Below are 14,431 nucleotides of genomic sequence, written 5' to 3'. Positions count from 1 at the left end.
GTGTTTACGTATCTTAACACTGTAAGGAAAAAACCCAGAAAATAGTTTCCTTTTTAGGACTGTTGATAATCACTTAGGGTAATAATTAATCCTGTGCATACTGATCAGGCTAATCTTTAAATATGGCTTTCAGCAGTACTTACACACAGCTGTAGACATTGATAAAACATAGTGAGCTACAGGCATTGACAGCAGTTAATGGTTAATTTAGCTGTTGGTAAACTTTCATTATGCTTTTCTCCTGCAAGCATCCTCTTTTACTGAGCTTGTCTAAATTCAGGATCTCTCTGAATACTGAACTCAAGAACAGAATTTACTCATTATAGGACTAGGTCTATAAGCATATTCATGTATTCTGCCTATAACTTTCTCCTTTTATTAGGTAGGTTTTGTCTCACCATTGGAAAAAACCTGAAAGCAGTGATGTGGTTGATACTAGTGTATTTATTACTTTAGAAGCTCAAAGACATTAAAATATAGATCTATTTCAAAGCAGGGCTGGTGATAACAGCCAAGCAGGTGGTTAGGAAGACTCTGAAAGGGCCAGAATAATGCAAGTTTGTTCTTGCAAAGCCTGACTAACCAACATGTATAGTGGCACTGATGTCTGGTTAGCTTTAATCTAGGCTTCACTTTCTCTAGGCATTGCAGAAGAAATATGCTAAGGACAGACTTGGAAGAAAAGGAAATAGAAGGTTTTTTGGTTTTTGAGGACTGGGCTGTGATAACTAGTAAGATTTATGTAGGCTATAATAATACCAAGCAGTTTTATCACACAGCTGTAATGTAGAATTTTCTGTACATGGACTAAAATTCCAGCTGCATCACATGAGGAATGAATCCTTTATTCCCATCTATAATGAGACACATTAGCATTACACACTTTTTACGTTTGAAGTCCTCATGAATAGTTTTGCATACACAGGGCCTTTGGGCCCCTGTTTATTCACAGTGCACAGACAGGAGTTACTATAAGGAACAAGTAATTTCATGGAAAAGAGGAAAGGCAAACTGCCTTGCTCTCTTCTAACTATCCACTCAGTATGTGTATGCGCAGATAAATTGAAAAGAAGACAATTTTATTTGAATAACTTTATGCAAGTATATATTGAAAATGGTGTTCTTTCTTTCCCATACAGAAAGTCTCTTCCTTAGGACCTTCCTCTATAAATGCTACCAACATGCCAGATTCCCATTGTCATCTGTCCCTATTCACCACTGTGTCACTCAAGGATTATGTCACTCATCATTAATATAATTCTTTTATTCCACTAGTGTTTGTGGTAGTCAAAATTCTGTAAAGCATGTGGGCGTTCCATCCCAACCCTAAGGAGCTCATAGTTCATAATATCATAACTCTGTATCTAACATATCATAACTCTTTATCTCTACTGTACTCTTTATTTAGTATTTAAATGATATAACTAAATATTAGTAGATTAGTTCTTTTAGATCCAGTTGTGACAAATAATATGTAGGACATTAAGAATAATTATCTGTTCTTTCAGTAATTGTCTCTGAAGTACTTAAGATGCTTTTTTGTGAAATTCTGCCTCACTTTATTATACTGTGCTGAGGACTGTCCTCTCACCTGTCCATAAGAAAGTGAAAGCATCTACACACCATCTTACTTCAACTATGCAGTATGTAACCTGAATATACTATCCTTTTATTGTGTGGAGCCCTACAGATGTGTTACAGTGGATGCATTAAGTGTCTTGTTGAATGGGCAGGTCTATGTCTGTCAGTCATAGGGCAGCCTGGAGGACCGAGGACAGTCACTCTCCTCAGGAAAAGGCCCATCTACTACAGCAAGTGTCAGCTCAGCAAAGTTTCTTTCCTACAGGTCATTGACTGGATCCCAGGTCAATTTTTTAGACTAACAGTTTGTCTCAGTATTTTATTCAACTCCCAGCCATATCTAAGGATTAAGTTTGATTTCTGTGTGGATTGTCCCCTTGGTTCTGTTACTTTTTACTCAGACTTTCCAGCAGCTAACTTCTCTGTTTCAAGAAATCAATTAAGCAGATCAGCCATCACTCTTCCCTCCTTCACGAATCGACTTTTGTTGGAACTTCACTGGCTCTCCAAGTATAGTCCAGTCCACAAACTGAGAACTGCCAGTGATAATGAAGCCCAAGCTGGGCCAGATCAGCTTGTTCTTTCCCCCAGCAGAGAGAGAGGCAGCTAAGCCTGGAAGATAACATCCGTGAAATAAGCAAGCTCTATTCACATACTCAAAGGATGTGAAGGCAGAAAAATATAGGAAAAATCAAGCTTCTGTACTGAAGATGGAGAGCATCAAATATAGCAATGACATCTCCAATGGCATAAAGAGCCTTCACTTCCCCTTCCACTTGTCACCTCAGAAATAATATCCCCCTCTAGTTATCTCAGTATGTATCGCAGGCTGATACCTGTAGCAGAAGCCAAGCACTGAACAGTATAGAGCAGTAGTCCTTCTAGGGTGGCTAATCTTGAACCTCAGGACAGTTATTTTCCTGAAAGACCTAGAAAGGTTTGTGTGATTGAAGCAGTGGCCACAGATCAGGTATCTTCTGTATAGTTCAGGGGGACATACCGTAAAATTGAACCACAGGAGTTGAGGGAAAGAATAGGAAAGACAGTTGGAAAAAGAGCTAGAGGAAGAGACAAATGTAGGGTTTCAGAAGTAATCATGGGGAGCGCAGGAGGATGGAGACAGGATGCAGCCTGGGTCAGATTCCAGCTTCCATATGAGATAGAGGGAAAAAGTTACGCTATTTTAGCAACCAGGATGGAAAAGGACACATTTTTGCATAGCCATTGGCATAGGCATTTGCAGCTAGATACAGGTCCATAAAAACACTCATACATTTCAGAGCCAGGCAATGTCAACAGGAGCTTTCTCAGTGATCTCGGGATTTCCATAGCTGGGCGTGTGGGCAGAATGCTGTTTGAGGCTTCAGATCTCATTCTGACAGCAAAACTCTCCAGGATGCTCACTGTCCCTGGACCTCACTACTGCATGGATATAGCTGGAGGATAGTCAATGGTGCATATGATGGTTCAAATCCCTAAGAGGATTTAACATTGAAAGACAGAGATTGAATCCAAGGTCTCCAAGGCTGTCACATATTGGCCAATCCTTGCAAATGTAGCAGGGAACCTACCACATGCCTCTAATCACAGTTTTGTGCCATTTAAGGATATTTGTTATTACCACTATCCAGAAAATGAAAGTCATACTACAGTCATCTCAAGCCAGCCTTATCACTGGTCTGTCATCATGAAGGACAGAAAGAAAATCAAGTATCTACTTTGGTAGCATTCTTGCCAGATAAGTAGCAATTAATTAAAGAGATACCTTTCCGTATTTTCACAACAGCTTCATCTTTTGCATGCCTTCAGACTTCACATTTGAAGTCAATGAGGTATTGCTTCATCAGGATTGCTGTATGTTTTTAAGTTTAAATTTATGTGCTCTTTTCTGGGCCCGAGTCTGGCATGGTACAATTTACCCATCAGACAGCTTGAATTATGCCATATTTGACCCTGCATATCTGCTGCCATGACAAATATGAGAAAAACTTAAATACTTCACAGAGCTACCTTCCCAGTTTGGAAATCCACCGAATAAGGTCTTGTTTCCTTAGCTGGGCATGTACTACAGGTAGAAGCTATGGCTTTTATGACCATCGTACATGTAGCAGAACAACAGTGAAGGCTGACGTTAGCTCTCCAAGGGCACCCTGGCATTCTCCTTGAAAGTCTGCCAGATCTGTACCAGTAACCTGGAGGAAAAGGCTTCAGATCAAGTCACCTGGGGACACATCTTTTATGGTACAGCTACAGCCTTTGCGATAAATACATAGCCAAGAAAGCCCAAAAGAAAGGAAGTTTAAAGAAAACTAACTACTGACAGTCATCAGAATTTCTTGAGTTCATTTTAAAAATATACCTTTCCTCATCTATTGGTCTGTTCTTTGAAAATAGACACATAGTTAATGACAGTAAGTAACTACCTAACGTTAAAGCAGCAGTGGCTGGGAGACAGCAGACGGTTGCCAGGGTCAGCAGCTGTCATTTATTACCCCCGGCTATCTGAGGGTTAAGTGAAACGTGTTTACAGAGCTCTCAGGTGTGCCTGGAGCAGCCCTGCAATTGCAACTCTAAATTTATTCAAATCAACTGATAAGGGTTTCCTATAGCTTTGACTTAATTAGGTCCCATTACTCTGAATGGGTAACCAGCGGTCAGGGCCCTGAGTCTCACCCACCCCTGCCCACAGCCCAGGACACCATTCCAGGTGCTGGGGCTGTCAGTCCCTGCCACAGCAACACAGCAGCAGCAGGACTGGTCTCTAGCTCCCCACAGCCCTGCCCAGCCATGAGCCCTGCCAAGCCAGACCCACCCGCGGGTCCACATCCTGCCCCTGCTCCTGGCTGGGGCAGTGGGACAGGCCCTGGCTGCCAGGCCCTGCCCTGCTGTCCCTATGGGGAGCCCCGGCTGCTGCGGCTGGCCCTTCTGGGCCCTGACACCAGCAAAGTCATGTAAGCACTTCAGCAGCTCACCTTGCCGTAACTGAAGCAAGTCCTGCTTAGTGCTTCCCATGGAGGTTAAGATGCTGGGAAAGAGTGGGATCATGGGCAGTTCTGTATCAGAAGCAACTGCGAGTCTCTCTGTCTCATGCAGCCATGTCTCAGTACTCGGTAGCTGGTAGGACATCTGTCCTGCCTGGTCGTGGGGTATTCTGGATGTCTGCATCCAGACAGGCGTTCTCCGTTTTACTCTGCTGTACCTTTTAGCAGAGGTCTGTTTCCAATCCTGTATTTTCATTCCCAAGGTTCGCAAATGTGGGAAACTTGCACACCCTTCCCAACCTCCCTGTTTTTATAGCATTTTACCAGTTCCATATAAATGTACTAAAAGAAGGAACCTCATCCACTGCTTGGAATATGGAGGCCCCCTAAATCCTTGTAGCATTGCTCTCACCATGGGCAGGAGGTTTGACTGAAGGTGAGGACAGCGCTCTTGTAATAACTCAGAGAACGTGGTAAGCTCAAGAGGGAAGCTGCACATCCCCCAGTCTGTGCCGGAAAAAAAAACTTCCTGCATTTGTCTACCGTGTCTTTCTTGCACAGAAGAAATAACTTTGCTCATCATAATCAGTTGGTGTAAAACTCTTTGCATATAGGGTTGAAATGTCGGTTAACTTCTCTGTTTAGGAAACAAAGATGTACCAAATGACCAGGGTACATCAAGGTCAGGGAAGAGCATCCTCTCATCCTCTTCACCAGCTCTCAGAAGTAATGTCAGAGGTGGAAAGGAGGGAACAGTACTGTTCAAGTTACATATTTTTGACTGTAATGACTTTGTCTCCTAAATCTATTTAATTTACCACTGGATCCTTCAGTGTTTCTATTTCACAGAAGTCTGCTGTCACAAAAACCTTCTCTTCATAGAAGTGATTATTATATGCATACCTCTGAATTATTATTTTTTTTTTAAATACGGGTGTTGGCTGATGAAGAGTGCCTAGCTGAACCACTTTGGTAAACAGCTGAAACAGGGCTTTGAATAGCAGTTTCATGCAAAGGTCTTAACATGGATGTGGAAGTCCAGATCTTCATAGTCTGTTGTTTTTAGAATGCTAAAAATAAGTTACATACAAATCACTGTATCAAAAGCTTTTTCAGAGCATCATGTTTATTCCAGTCCCACAGGCTCATAGATAAAAGATCTTGGACTCTCATACTGCTTCTCATGACACCACTCTTGATTCAAGCCTTATACAAAGTATCATTAATTATTAGAGTATGACTCCAGAAAGCCTTGTTCCTGGCTTCATGTTGAGAGCGAGGTGGAAGCAGTGTTTTTATAGAGTGTGTCTTGCTCTGGGTGTCTGTATTTTGAGCATGTCCTTGTTCCTGTTATGGAGAAACATTTTTATGAAAATGCATTGTAATGGATCTCAGCACAAACAATAGAAGTCTGTATTTACTTCAGTAGTTTTTGAGAAGTAAATCCTATATATCTTACTCACCTTGAAGAAAATGCATCACATAAGCAAAAAACCCTGTCTTTTTTTGTGTCTTGCTGTAGTCAGGCTTTGCAATGTAATAACTATATTGTTTTCCAACTCTGCAACAGTTTATTACTGCTGCTTCTTATAACAGGCCTTTCTCATTTCATTAATACTGGTTTAGTTAGTTTAACAATGCCTGCCTTAAAATGGTTTAGGGTTTTTTTGAATATTCAAATTTACAGTCAAATACCAGTTTAGTCGATAACTCTTTTAGGAGTGTAAATCACTGCATCTGTAATAACTGATTGTAGGCATAGAAATTGAGAATATCGATAGTGTTGAACTTAACCCATGTAAATCATAAGTTGGATTTGGGACTACTAATAAACTCAATCCTGTACATAAAATTCAATGAGCACTGTCTTAGTTAATCCATTATATTAACTTCATAGCCCTTCCCCAAGCTGTACATCATGGTCCTTCATGAATTTTCATCATAAGTAAGGATGCCACTAAAACTTAATATATACCCTGCCCCAGCAAATTAGGTTCCAATTAATAAAATTTTACCTTCTTACATTGGAAGTTTTTAAGTCAGAATCAGTCAGTCTACTAACACAGGTCTATGATGGAATTAGGGTGTCAACATTGTGTCCACACTTCGTTTCTAGATGCTCTTTTTAAATTTATCAAACTTACAGGTTATAAAATTCACCTCTTTTTCTGTACACTGTAGTACTGGAGTAATTAAAATCAGGGAAAACCAAGGAAAGTATTATGATACTAGCCCGGACCTTACAACTTGCATGTGTTCAGAGGATTTTGATGTGTTCATTAAGTTACAATTTTAAAAAGGCATTCCTATTAACATGAAACTCTGAAAATAAACGGCCAATAAAATTTCCTTTCTCACTTGTGGTAGAGTCTACCTCAAATTTCAGTAAAGTCATCCTTAGTACTCTTTTGAACTTTTTACAGAAGCATGTATTTAAAATACTTCTTCCGGAACTGGTCCACTGGTAGCCATCAGCTTATTTGGGCTTAAAATACCTTAGTAAAAGGAATTTTTTCACTTCCTACCTACAAGAAAGCACCTTAGTTCAAAATGGAAAAATATTAGAGAAGATAGAAATGCTGAGAGCAGTAGGTTTTTCGTTTGGGTTTTTTCTTGCAGTTGCCAGTATATCTGTACCAGCACTTAACCTTTGTTTAAAGTTTGTAACCATTTATTATCAACACTGAGTTGAAGGCATGTCTGGGAATTTTTTTACTGGTCAGGTAAGAATGTCAGAGTCCTTGAGTTGTTTGCTCAAGGTAAGTGAAAGAAAGAAAACTTTAATGTTTGTTTTTTGTGAGTTTTTTTTCTTAAGTTCCATGTTATTTTGGGAAAGTTGCAGTGCTAATTTTTGCACTGTGCATCTAATAGCTTGGAAAGCAATCTCTAATTCAGTGGGTTTGCTTGTCTCTTCAGTCTGCTTGGAATTTACTGCACTTCTGTGTAGTATTAGTACTGAAAATTAATTTGCTATTTCTTTGGCTTGTTTCGCCATTTTTTCTGATACATCAGTTACTTCAAATTAAACACTGTCATGACCAAAATTTCTGAGTGTCCACATTTTAATTTTGTTGGTAGACAGCATAGGTAAAAGATGCCTTTTGCAGAGAATGTGATAATCTGACAAAAATTAGCCTGTAATACCTGATGTGATGACATAAGCTATCACTGAGTCAGAACAGTGCAAGATGTGGATGCCAGAGAGGCGAGAATCAGAGCCAGTGCGTGAAAACCGGTACTTGAAGCTGATCTGATGTTTTCTTACACAGTTTTGTATTCAGCAGTACAGTAGTACTGGGCACATCCTTTTCCATGCGAACAAAACAGAAGAGCTGTTACAAAGAAAAGAGCAATTGCATGAAGAAAGAATAGACTGAGTAATACTGAGCCTGTCCTCTAAACATGCCCCTTTCATTATTTTTATGCAGTAACTGTAATGACAAGTAGGTTTTTGACCTGAGTTTGCTAAAATAAAAATTTATGGGAGATGTAGAATATTTTAACGTATATTTCATAGCCACTTGAAATACGCTTTTTTTTTGCCATATGAAATACCACGTACAATTAGCATTGCTTTTTTACTTGATTTTCAGAAGTTACATGAAGTTAATCCTTTTTGGAGTTTCTAATTTTGTCGTATGCAGAGTTCTGGTGTTTTCTTGAAGCTATATTATCATATCTTTTTTATTATGTTTGCGTTTAGAAGTTCCTTTTGGTGTACGCTTAGAATTTCAAAGGTTAATAAAGGAAATCCCCTTTTCTGTTTATTTTACTATCTGTGTACCATGGTCACTGACACAGTCTCGTAAAGGAGGTATCTAGCAGCTAATTGACGCTGAGCAGAGCAACAAGATAAATCAAAGATTCTGTTGTCATCCACTGAACTGGCAATTTATATTTTTATGCATGAGGACCTGCTGACTTGCACAGAACGGTTGTGAAAACAGGACACTAATTGCCTGTTTCATAGAAGTTCCAGGTGGGAGACATTTGGGAGACTATCAGAGTAAACAGATTTTGCTTTTGAGTCAAAAAGCTTGGCTCTCTTAATTGCTTAGCTATAAATTAACTAGGCTTCCTGGGGTGGTGGTGGGAATTCCCAAATAGTAAAAAGGTAAATAAGAGGTGAAAATTATTTCCTAAGAAGTTCAGAACTATTTTCAGTGCAACAGCTTTTTTTATGGGACCACAGACTGTTCTATCCATTTTTCTAGGGCAAAACAGAAGTAAATGCTTGTGAGTTCAGCTGCATGAACTTGCTCAGTGCAGGATCAGCATAGATCCATTCTGGGAGGGAGGAGGCAGGAGCACACAGCCGAAATGGAGGCAGGGACCAGACAGACAAACTGTCCCCTTCAGAGGCAACTGGCTGGTAAGTCAGCTGCATCTGAAGGGTAGGTGCTCCTCTGTGGAATAGTTTCGCATGCCCAGCCTTCAGAAGCAAATTGGCATCATGATGTTTTCTCCTAGATGATACAGATAATGGTTTACACACCACATAAGTGCAAGATAGACAGTGATACGTTTTCCGATCTTTGTATGTACAAAATAACCAATGGCAAAATTAAACATTTGGCATGTTTGATCAAGCTGTTTTTGGAGCAGACCTTTTCCTACAAAACACCACCTTCCTTTCCTGCTGAAAAGAATATAATACAAAAATGTTCTATTTCTTTTGGGGCTTAGGTGATGATTCATCATAAGCAGGAAAGAATTACACTGGGGGATTTTTTGGTTCTTAAGAACGTGCTTACATGCATTTTATATATATATTTTAGCTGTAGTAGTTGAATGTGGTCTATGCCTACTCCATTTTATGTGAAAAGGTCCATTCTTCTGCTATTTCCTTTTGGTGACTCTTCCATCCCAGCAGACTACTCAGTAGAGTATGTATGGCTGCTTCTTAGCATGCAGTGCAAAAGTTACATTTTGTATCAAAATATCCTTGCATCCTCCATGCTCTTATAAAAAGAGGGGTTTTATCTCAGTCAGTAATACAGTACCCAGTTCAGTAGCTCAGTAGTTCAATAGGAATAACGTGCCTAATGGTTGCTGAGGTTCGAAATAACTTTAAGGGGCATTATATATCATTATAACATGGTGACATAGTGAAGCTTAATAGGCACTACAACATCCTTTTGTTTTCATGTTTCCCTGAACACTCAGTTCTGTGACAGGTGGTCGAGAAAAGCTATTCCTGTGTAAATTTACCCAATTATATTTGTGTAGCAGCCCTGAAAAAGCATTAATATATTAACCATTAAAAGTAGCTGACAGTCTTTGGAGAAATGTTTTAGTGTGTCTATGTGAATAGGGGGTTTGACTGATACGTTATTTTTTAGATAAATTGTAAATATTACATTTAGTTAGTGCATGCAAATGTGATAAAATATACATTTGACATTGCATATTCAACATACTCTATTTTATTATATTCTATTAATGTTTTCACAACAGCACTGAGGCAGAGGAAGGAAATTAATTTTTAGGTGAGCATTTTGTACGCATTGGCGATGCAAAAAGTTTAGATAGTTTTATTGAAAAACAGTAGTTTCAAATATGAAATACAAAATTGTCTTTGCTAATCTTTACTGCTTATCTCTAACATGTATTCATATCATGGGAGTTTCCAGCGTGAATAAATACAGAGTATACAATTGAAGGCAGCAATTCAAACAAGAAATAAGGATGTTTAGCTTAGTGATTAAAAATGGAAATGTTATTATTGAGAGTCCATGCTTCTGAAATTTTCTGATGTTTTTTGTAGCCCAGAAAGCTATGGGCTCTTTCAGATTAATCAAAACTTTCTTTATTCATATTTTGTGGTTGTAGGCTTTGGCTCCAAATTCAGCCTACCTATTCATCCAAGATTTGGAAGACATTTCTGTAGAATGTATTATAGCTGCAGAGACTCAAACAGAGTCAACTCATAATATAAAAGAGCCTCTTTGCCAGTTCTGAATTGGGTGGGCAAGAAAATAAATAAAAATAAAATAGTGCCTTGAGGCTGGAAAACATTTTTAATATTTTTTTAAAAAGTTCTAAATAAGTATATCTCCAGGGTAAATAGACTGCTATGGAATCTATTACTCAGAGGCAATTTCACTTTATTATACGTTTTAACCTTGTCTTTGCCAGTCCTGAACCTTTGGTATATAATGAAAATGTCTACCATGAGTATAAATATATTTTATATAGTAGCTGCCATAGCAACAATGTTGAAAATACCGCATAAAATGAAATGGTAAGATTTCTGAGGATATTAGAACTAAGTTATATAGAATAGGCAAGTTGTTTACAGTAGATGAAAAGAAATTATCTATTGCATAAAGAGAAAATGTGGTTTTCAAAGGACAGTTGAAGCACCTGCATGTAGTTGAGCTGTCTTTGAATTTACTCAGCAGTGTCTTCCTGACATGGTCACTTGTTACACTCATCATGCAAGCAATCATCCTTTTCTATTTAAGGAGCACTTAGACACCAAAAAACATATTTGTATCTGGCCCTTCATCTTTATTCAGTTCATTACCTATTCATACTCATCATTAGTAATAAAGTAAATAGTAGTAACTTCTACTTTGAGTTTTCTCAAATCTCCAAGCCCCAAATATAATTTTCTGAGGTTATTGCCATTCACTGCAGGGGTACAATGAGTTGCTCTGATGTGGTCACCCTGCTCCCGGAACAGGGAGTATGTGCAGAGACACTTGGCTTCACGGGCACAGCTTGGGTCCAGCCGGGCTGAGCCATCACTGCAGTCGCTGCAGGCAGAGTCAGTGGCAGCGCCGTTATTTTGGAAAAGTCAAGGAAAAAGCAGCAACAGCAGCAACACGAACAGGGGGATGCAGAAGAGGCAGAGACAGCTGCAGCAGCAGCTGCTGCCTGGCAAGAGCGCGAGGAGAAGGGAAGCAGCAAGAACAGCAGTAGGTGCAGGATGGGATGAAGGGGAGAAAAAGGTCTCAGTTAAAGCCCTAAACTGGAGACATTGAGAAGTTAAGGCAGCAGAATCCTTCCTGGCTTTTGCTAGGTGTCCTTGGCTGATCTCCATCCCAGGGCTGCCTTCTGCTGCAGCCAAGCCTGTTGCATGGCCTGTGAACGGTTTCTTTAGGTGAATGTACCACGGTTTGGGAAGCCCTGGTCTAGTTGCCTGTGAGAGTGCAAGAGATGAGTTGTATGGCCCTGTCAAAATGGAGGGATCTTCACTAACTTAGAAACAGAGTCCCTGGGGAACATCATCGTAAGAAACTGAAGTATTTGTGAGGTGTGCGTGCTTCCATAGGTAGGCAACAGGTGATTAGGACTTTTTCAGGATTGCAGTTCCAGACCTGGGTTCCCAGGGCACTTCTTGTCTCATTTAGCTGTGTCCACCTTACAGATAAGCACATAATGAGGAATCCCACACCTCATTTCTGCCTGAAACACTGAATGCATTTCTGCAGGATTTTAGGTACTACTCTGAAAGCCAAGCATTGGAGTGTTGGGCACTGGAACACAAAGTTTCTGGATGCTAAAGCCCTTTTTATTGAAACAGACTTTAAGAAATGTCTCTGTGGTAACACAAGCCTTCTGTAACAGAATCAGAAATTTAATAAAAGAAAAGATTGTGTTGGGGTGGTTTTTTTCCTAACCTGCACTAATTTTCAGTCTAGCACCCATGAAAATTTAAGAATCTTTTAAATAAATTGAACACTACTTTTGAAAGATTATCTGCTGTCCCTTTCAGTGTGCGGCAATAGGCCACCGCACATTGAGGAGGAGGAGGACTGCAGGTGGGGTGGTGTCATGTGTCTGCTTCTGGGCTACAAGATTTTACTCTGTTCATTACCAATAATCTGTCATAAAGTTCTAATTAATAGTTGCTGTGCCCTTAATGTAACCTGGAGGAGTCACTGTAGACATTAGAGATAACAATGAAAAGTATTGATGACTGTCCTGGATAAATCAGTGACTCAGTAGAAAACATTTTGTTGATTTTTCTATTTGGTAGGTAGTCAGGGGATACTGCTGTCACTCTGCAGCCAGCTCCTTGCCAGCTGGCCTTACAAGTGGATCAGCATAATTAATTTCAAAATCAGTCAGCAGATTATACTGGACAACATTTTCTCCAGAGAGAAACATTAAATAAGAGAAATCTTTGGACCACTTCAAGTCTTTCCATTCCATTATCTCAGCAGCTTTACAGATTTCTTTGTTTTGCATCTCACATCCCCCGGCAGTGATGGTATTTTGCCTGATACATTAACAGATGCTGATGAGTGTAACAGTTTGCTGAAAGCTGAACAGAAAATCTCATACTGAGCTGGTGGGAGAGCCCCGATCTTGCAGCTGTAGAAGAAGAAGGAGGCATGATTTACAGAAGAATAAGACGGTGGCACATTTCAGACACCAGCACAGTAGTACAATTCAGTGCAGAATTGTGACGGTGACGTGTTTTTCAGCCTGTCACCTGCCTTCATGTATTGTTTATTTTCATTGTGGTTTAGGAGATTCATGTCTTGTATACTGTTGCGTATATCTAGAATATGGGACTATGTACTTCTACATGCCTCAGTAATTGCGCCTGCTTGGCAAAAAAGCCATAAAGGTGAATGGATGTTCACACATGGGGATTCTTTCTGAGTTGGGCAGTTCTCCTTGGCCTTCCTAGGTACTCTGAGAACGTGTCCTGAAAATTTGCTTTTGTTCCAAAAACACCTTGTTTTTGTGTGTGTGTAATACAGCTATTTTTTCCACAATTATCTTCCTTAAAAATGAACTCTATGGTATTTGATTCTTCTAAAATCACCTTTCCTTCAGTATGCACTGGATGATGCACTGTATCTATGGTCATGTTTGTATTGCCTGGTAGTATTATAACACAAAGGTATATCATGTAGCTAAATAGAGCTCCTTGCTTATGTATTAGAAGAAACACCAGGTGCTTTTTAGGATTTTGAAAGAATTTATCATCAGTGTGAGCACCAAGTAACTCAGGTGTAATAAATGGTTAATCCTTTTCTTTCTTGGAAAAACACTAAAGACATAAAGACACTCTGTCAGTATTAGGTCATATGCAGAGGTCTCCTTTGCATATGAAACAAACAGCATCTCCAGCATGAAACTGGTCAGGAGACAAATTATGTGAGCAAAAATCTAACAGAAAAATAATAGTAGAGTTGATAGAATATATCATAGTATTGCTCTGAAGTAATACATATTTAATATATTTTCTTTTAGGAGAAACCACTGACCAAATCTCTGCAACGAGGAGAAGACCCCCAGTTTGATCAAGTAAGACACTTGAAATTATGTTATTTCCATTCCTCAGGCTGTAAGACAAATACTTGGAGAGCAGTCTAGTGGCCTTATACTATCGTTGAATACTGCAAAAGCAGTATCTCTCAATGTACTTTAGTAGAATGATGAGTGCTTTGCCTAACCATTCTTGTTTTTAAATTAGGAGGATTTTTCCACTGTTTTCAAGCTCAGTATTTTTTTGCCATAGAACTTCGTGCTTTTTACAATGTATTAGGCACATGTATTATTTCCTGGCTGTTTCCCCTGATAGAGGTTTCGAAGCAAACTTTGTATCTTTCCAGAATATCTGGTTTTTGAAACAGGCACATGGCCCCCAATCTTTCTTTTATGGGGTTTCTCTTATGGTTAATATGAGGGCCTTTAGAATCATTGTTATTGCTGTCAGTCTCATTGCAGTTTTGTCTCTGTAGCTGTGACCCAGTATGACGTAAATGTATGCTGCACTTGACATAGGCTGAGCCAACCTGTTGTATTTAAAATTAAGCATAAATTCAGTTGTCAGGATAAATGCCGATATATGACAAGGTAAATAATAATTAGAGAAAAACGGTTGGCAGGGAAAAAGAATTAAA

The 14,431-nt window shown here is 39.3% G+C and overlaps 1 protein-coding gene across 12 annotated transcripts in view; it reads left to right on the top strand.

The window, feature by feature from the left end:
- FRY (FRY microtubule binding protein) overlaps positions 1 to 14,431 on the top strand; it is a 258,690-nt gene that overhangs the window by 115,260 nt on the left and 128,999 nt on the right. For all 12 annotated transcript variants that reach the window (XM_076364288.1, XM_076364287.1, XM_076364289.1 and 9 more), the window contains one exon: positions 13,779 to 13,832. In XM_076364288.1, the coding sequence (XP_076220403.1) occupies positions 13,779 to 13,832 (54 nt within the window). The remainder of the gene's footprint in view (positions 1 to 13,778; positions 13,833 to 14,431) is intronic.

The sequence above is a fragment of the Aptenodytes patagonicus genome, chromosome 1 (genome assembly GCF_965638725.1).
Source record: "Aptenodytes patagonicus chromosome 1, bAptPat1.pri.cur, whole genome shotgun sequence".
Taxonomy (NCBI): domain Eukaryota; kingdom Metazoa; phylum Chordata; class Aves; order Sphenisciformes; family Spheniscidae; genus Aptenodytes; species Aptenodytes patagonicus.
This window is presented reverse-complemented; position numbering and strand designations above follow the sequence as displayed.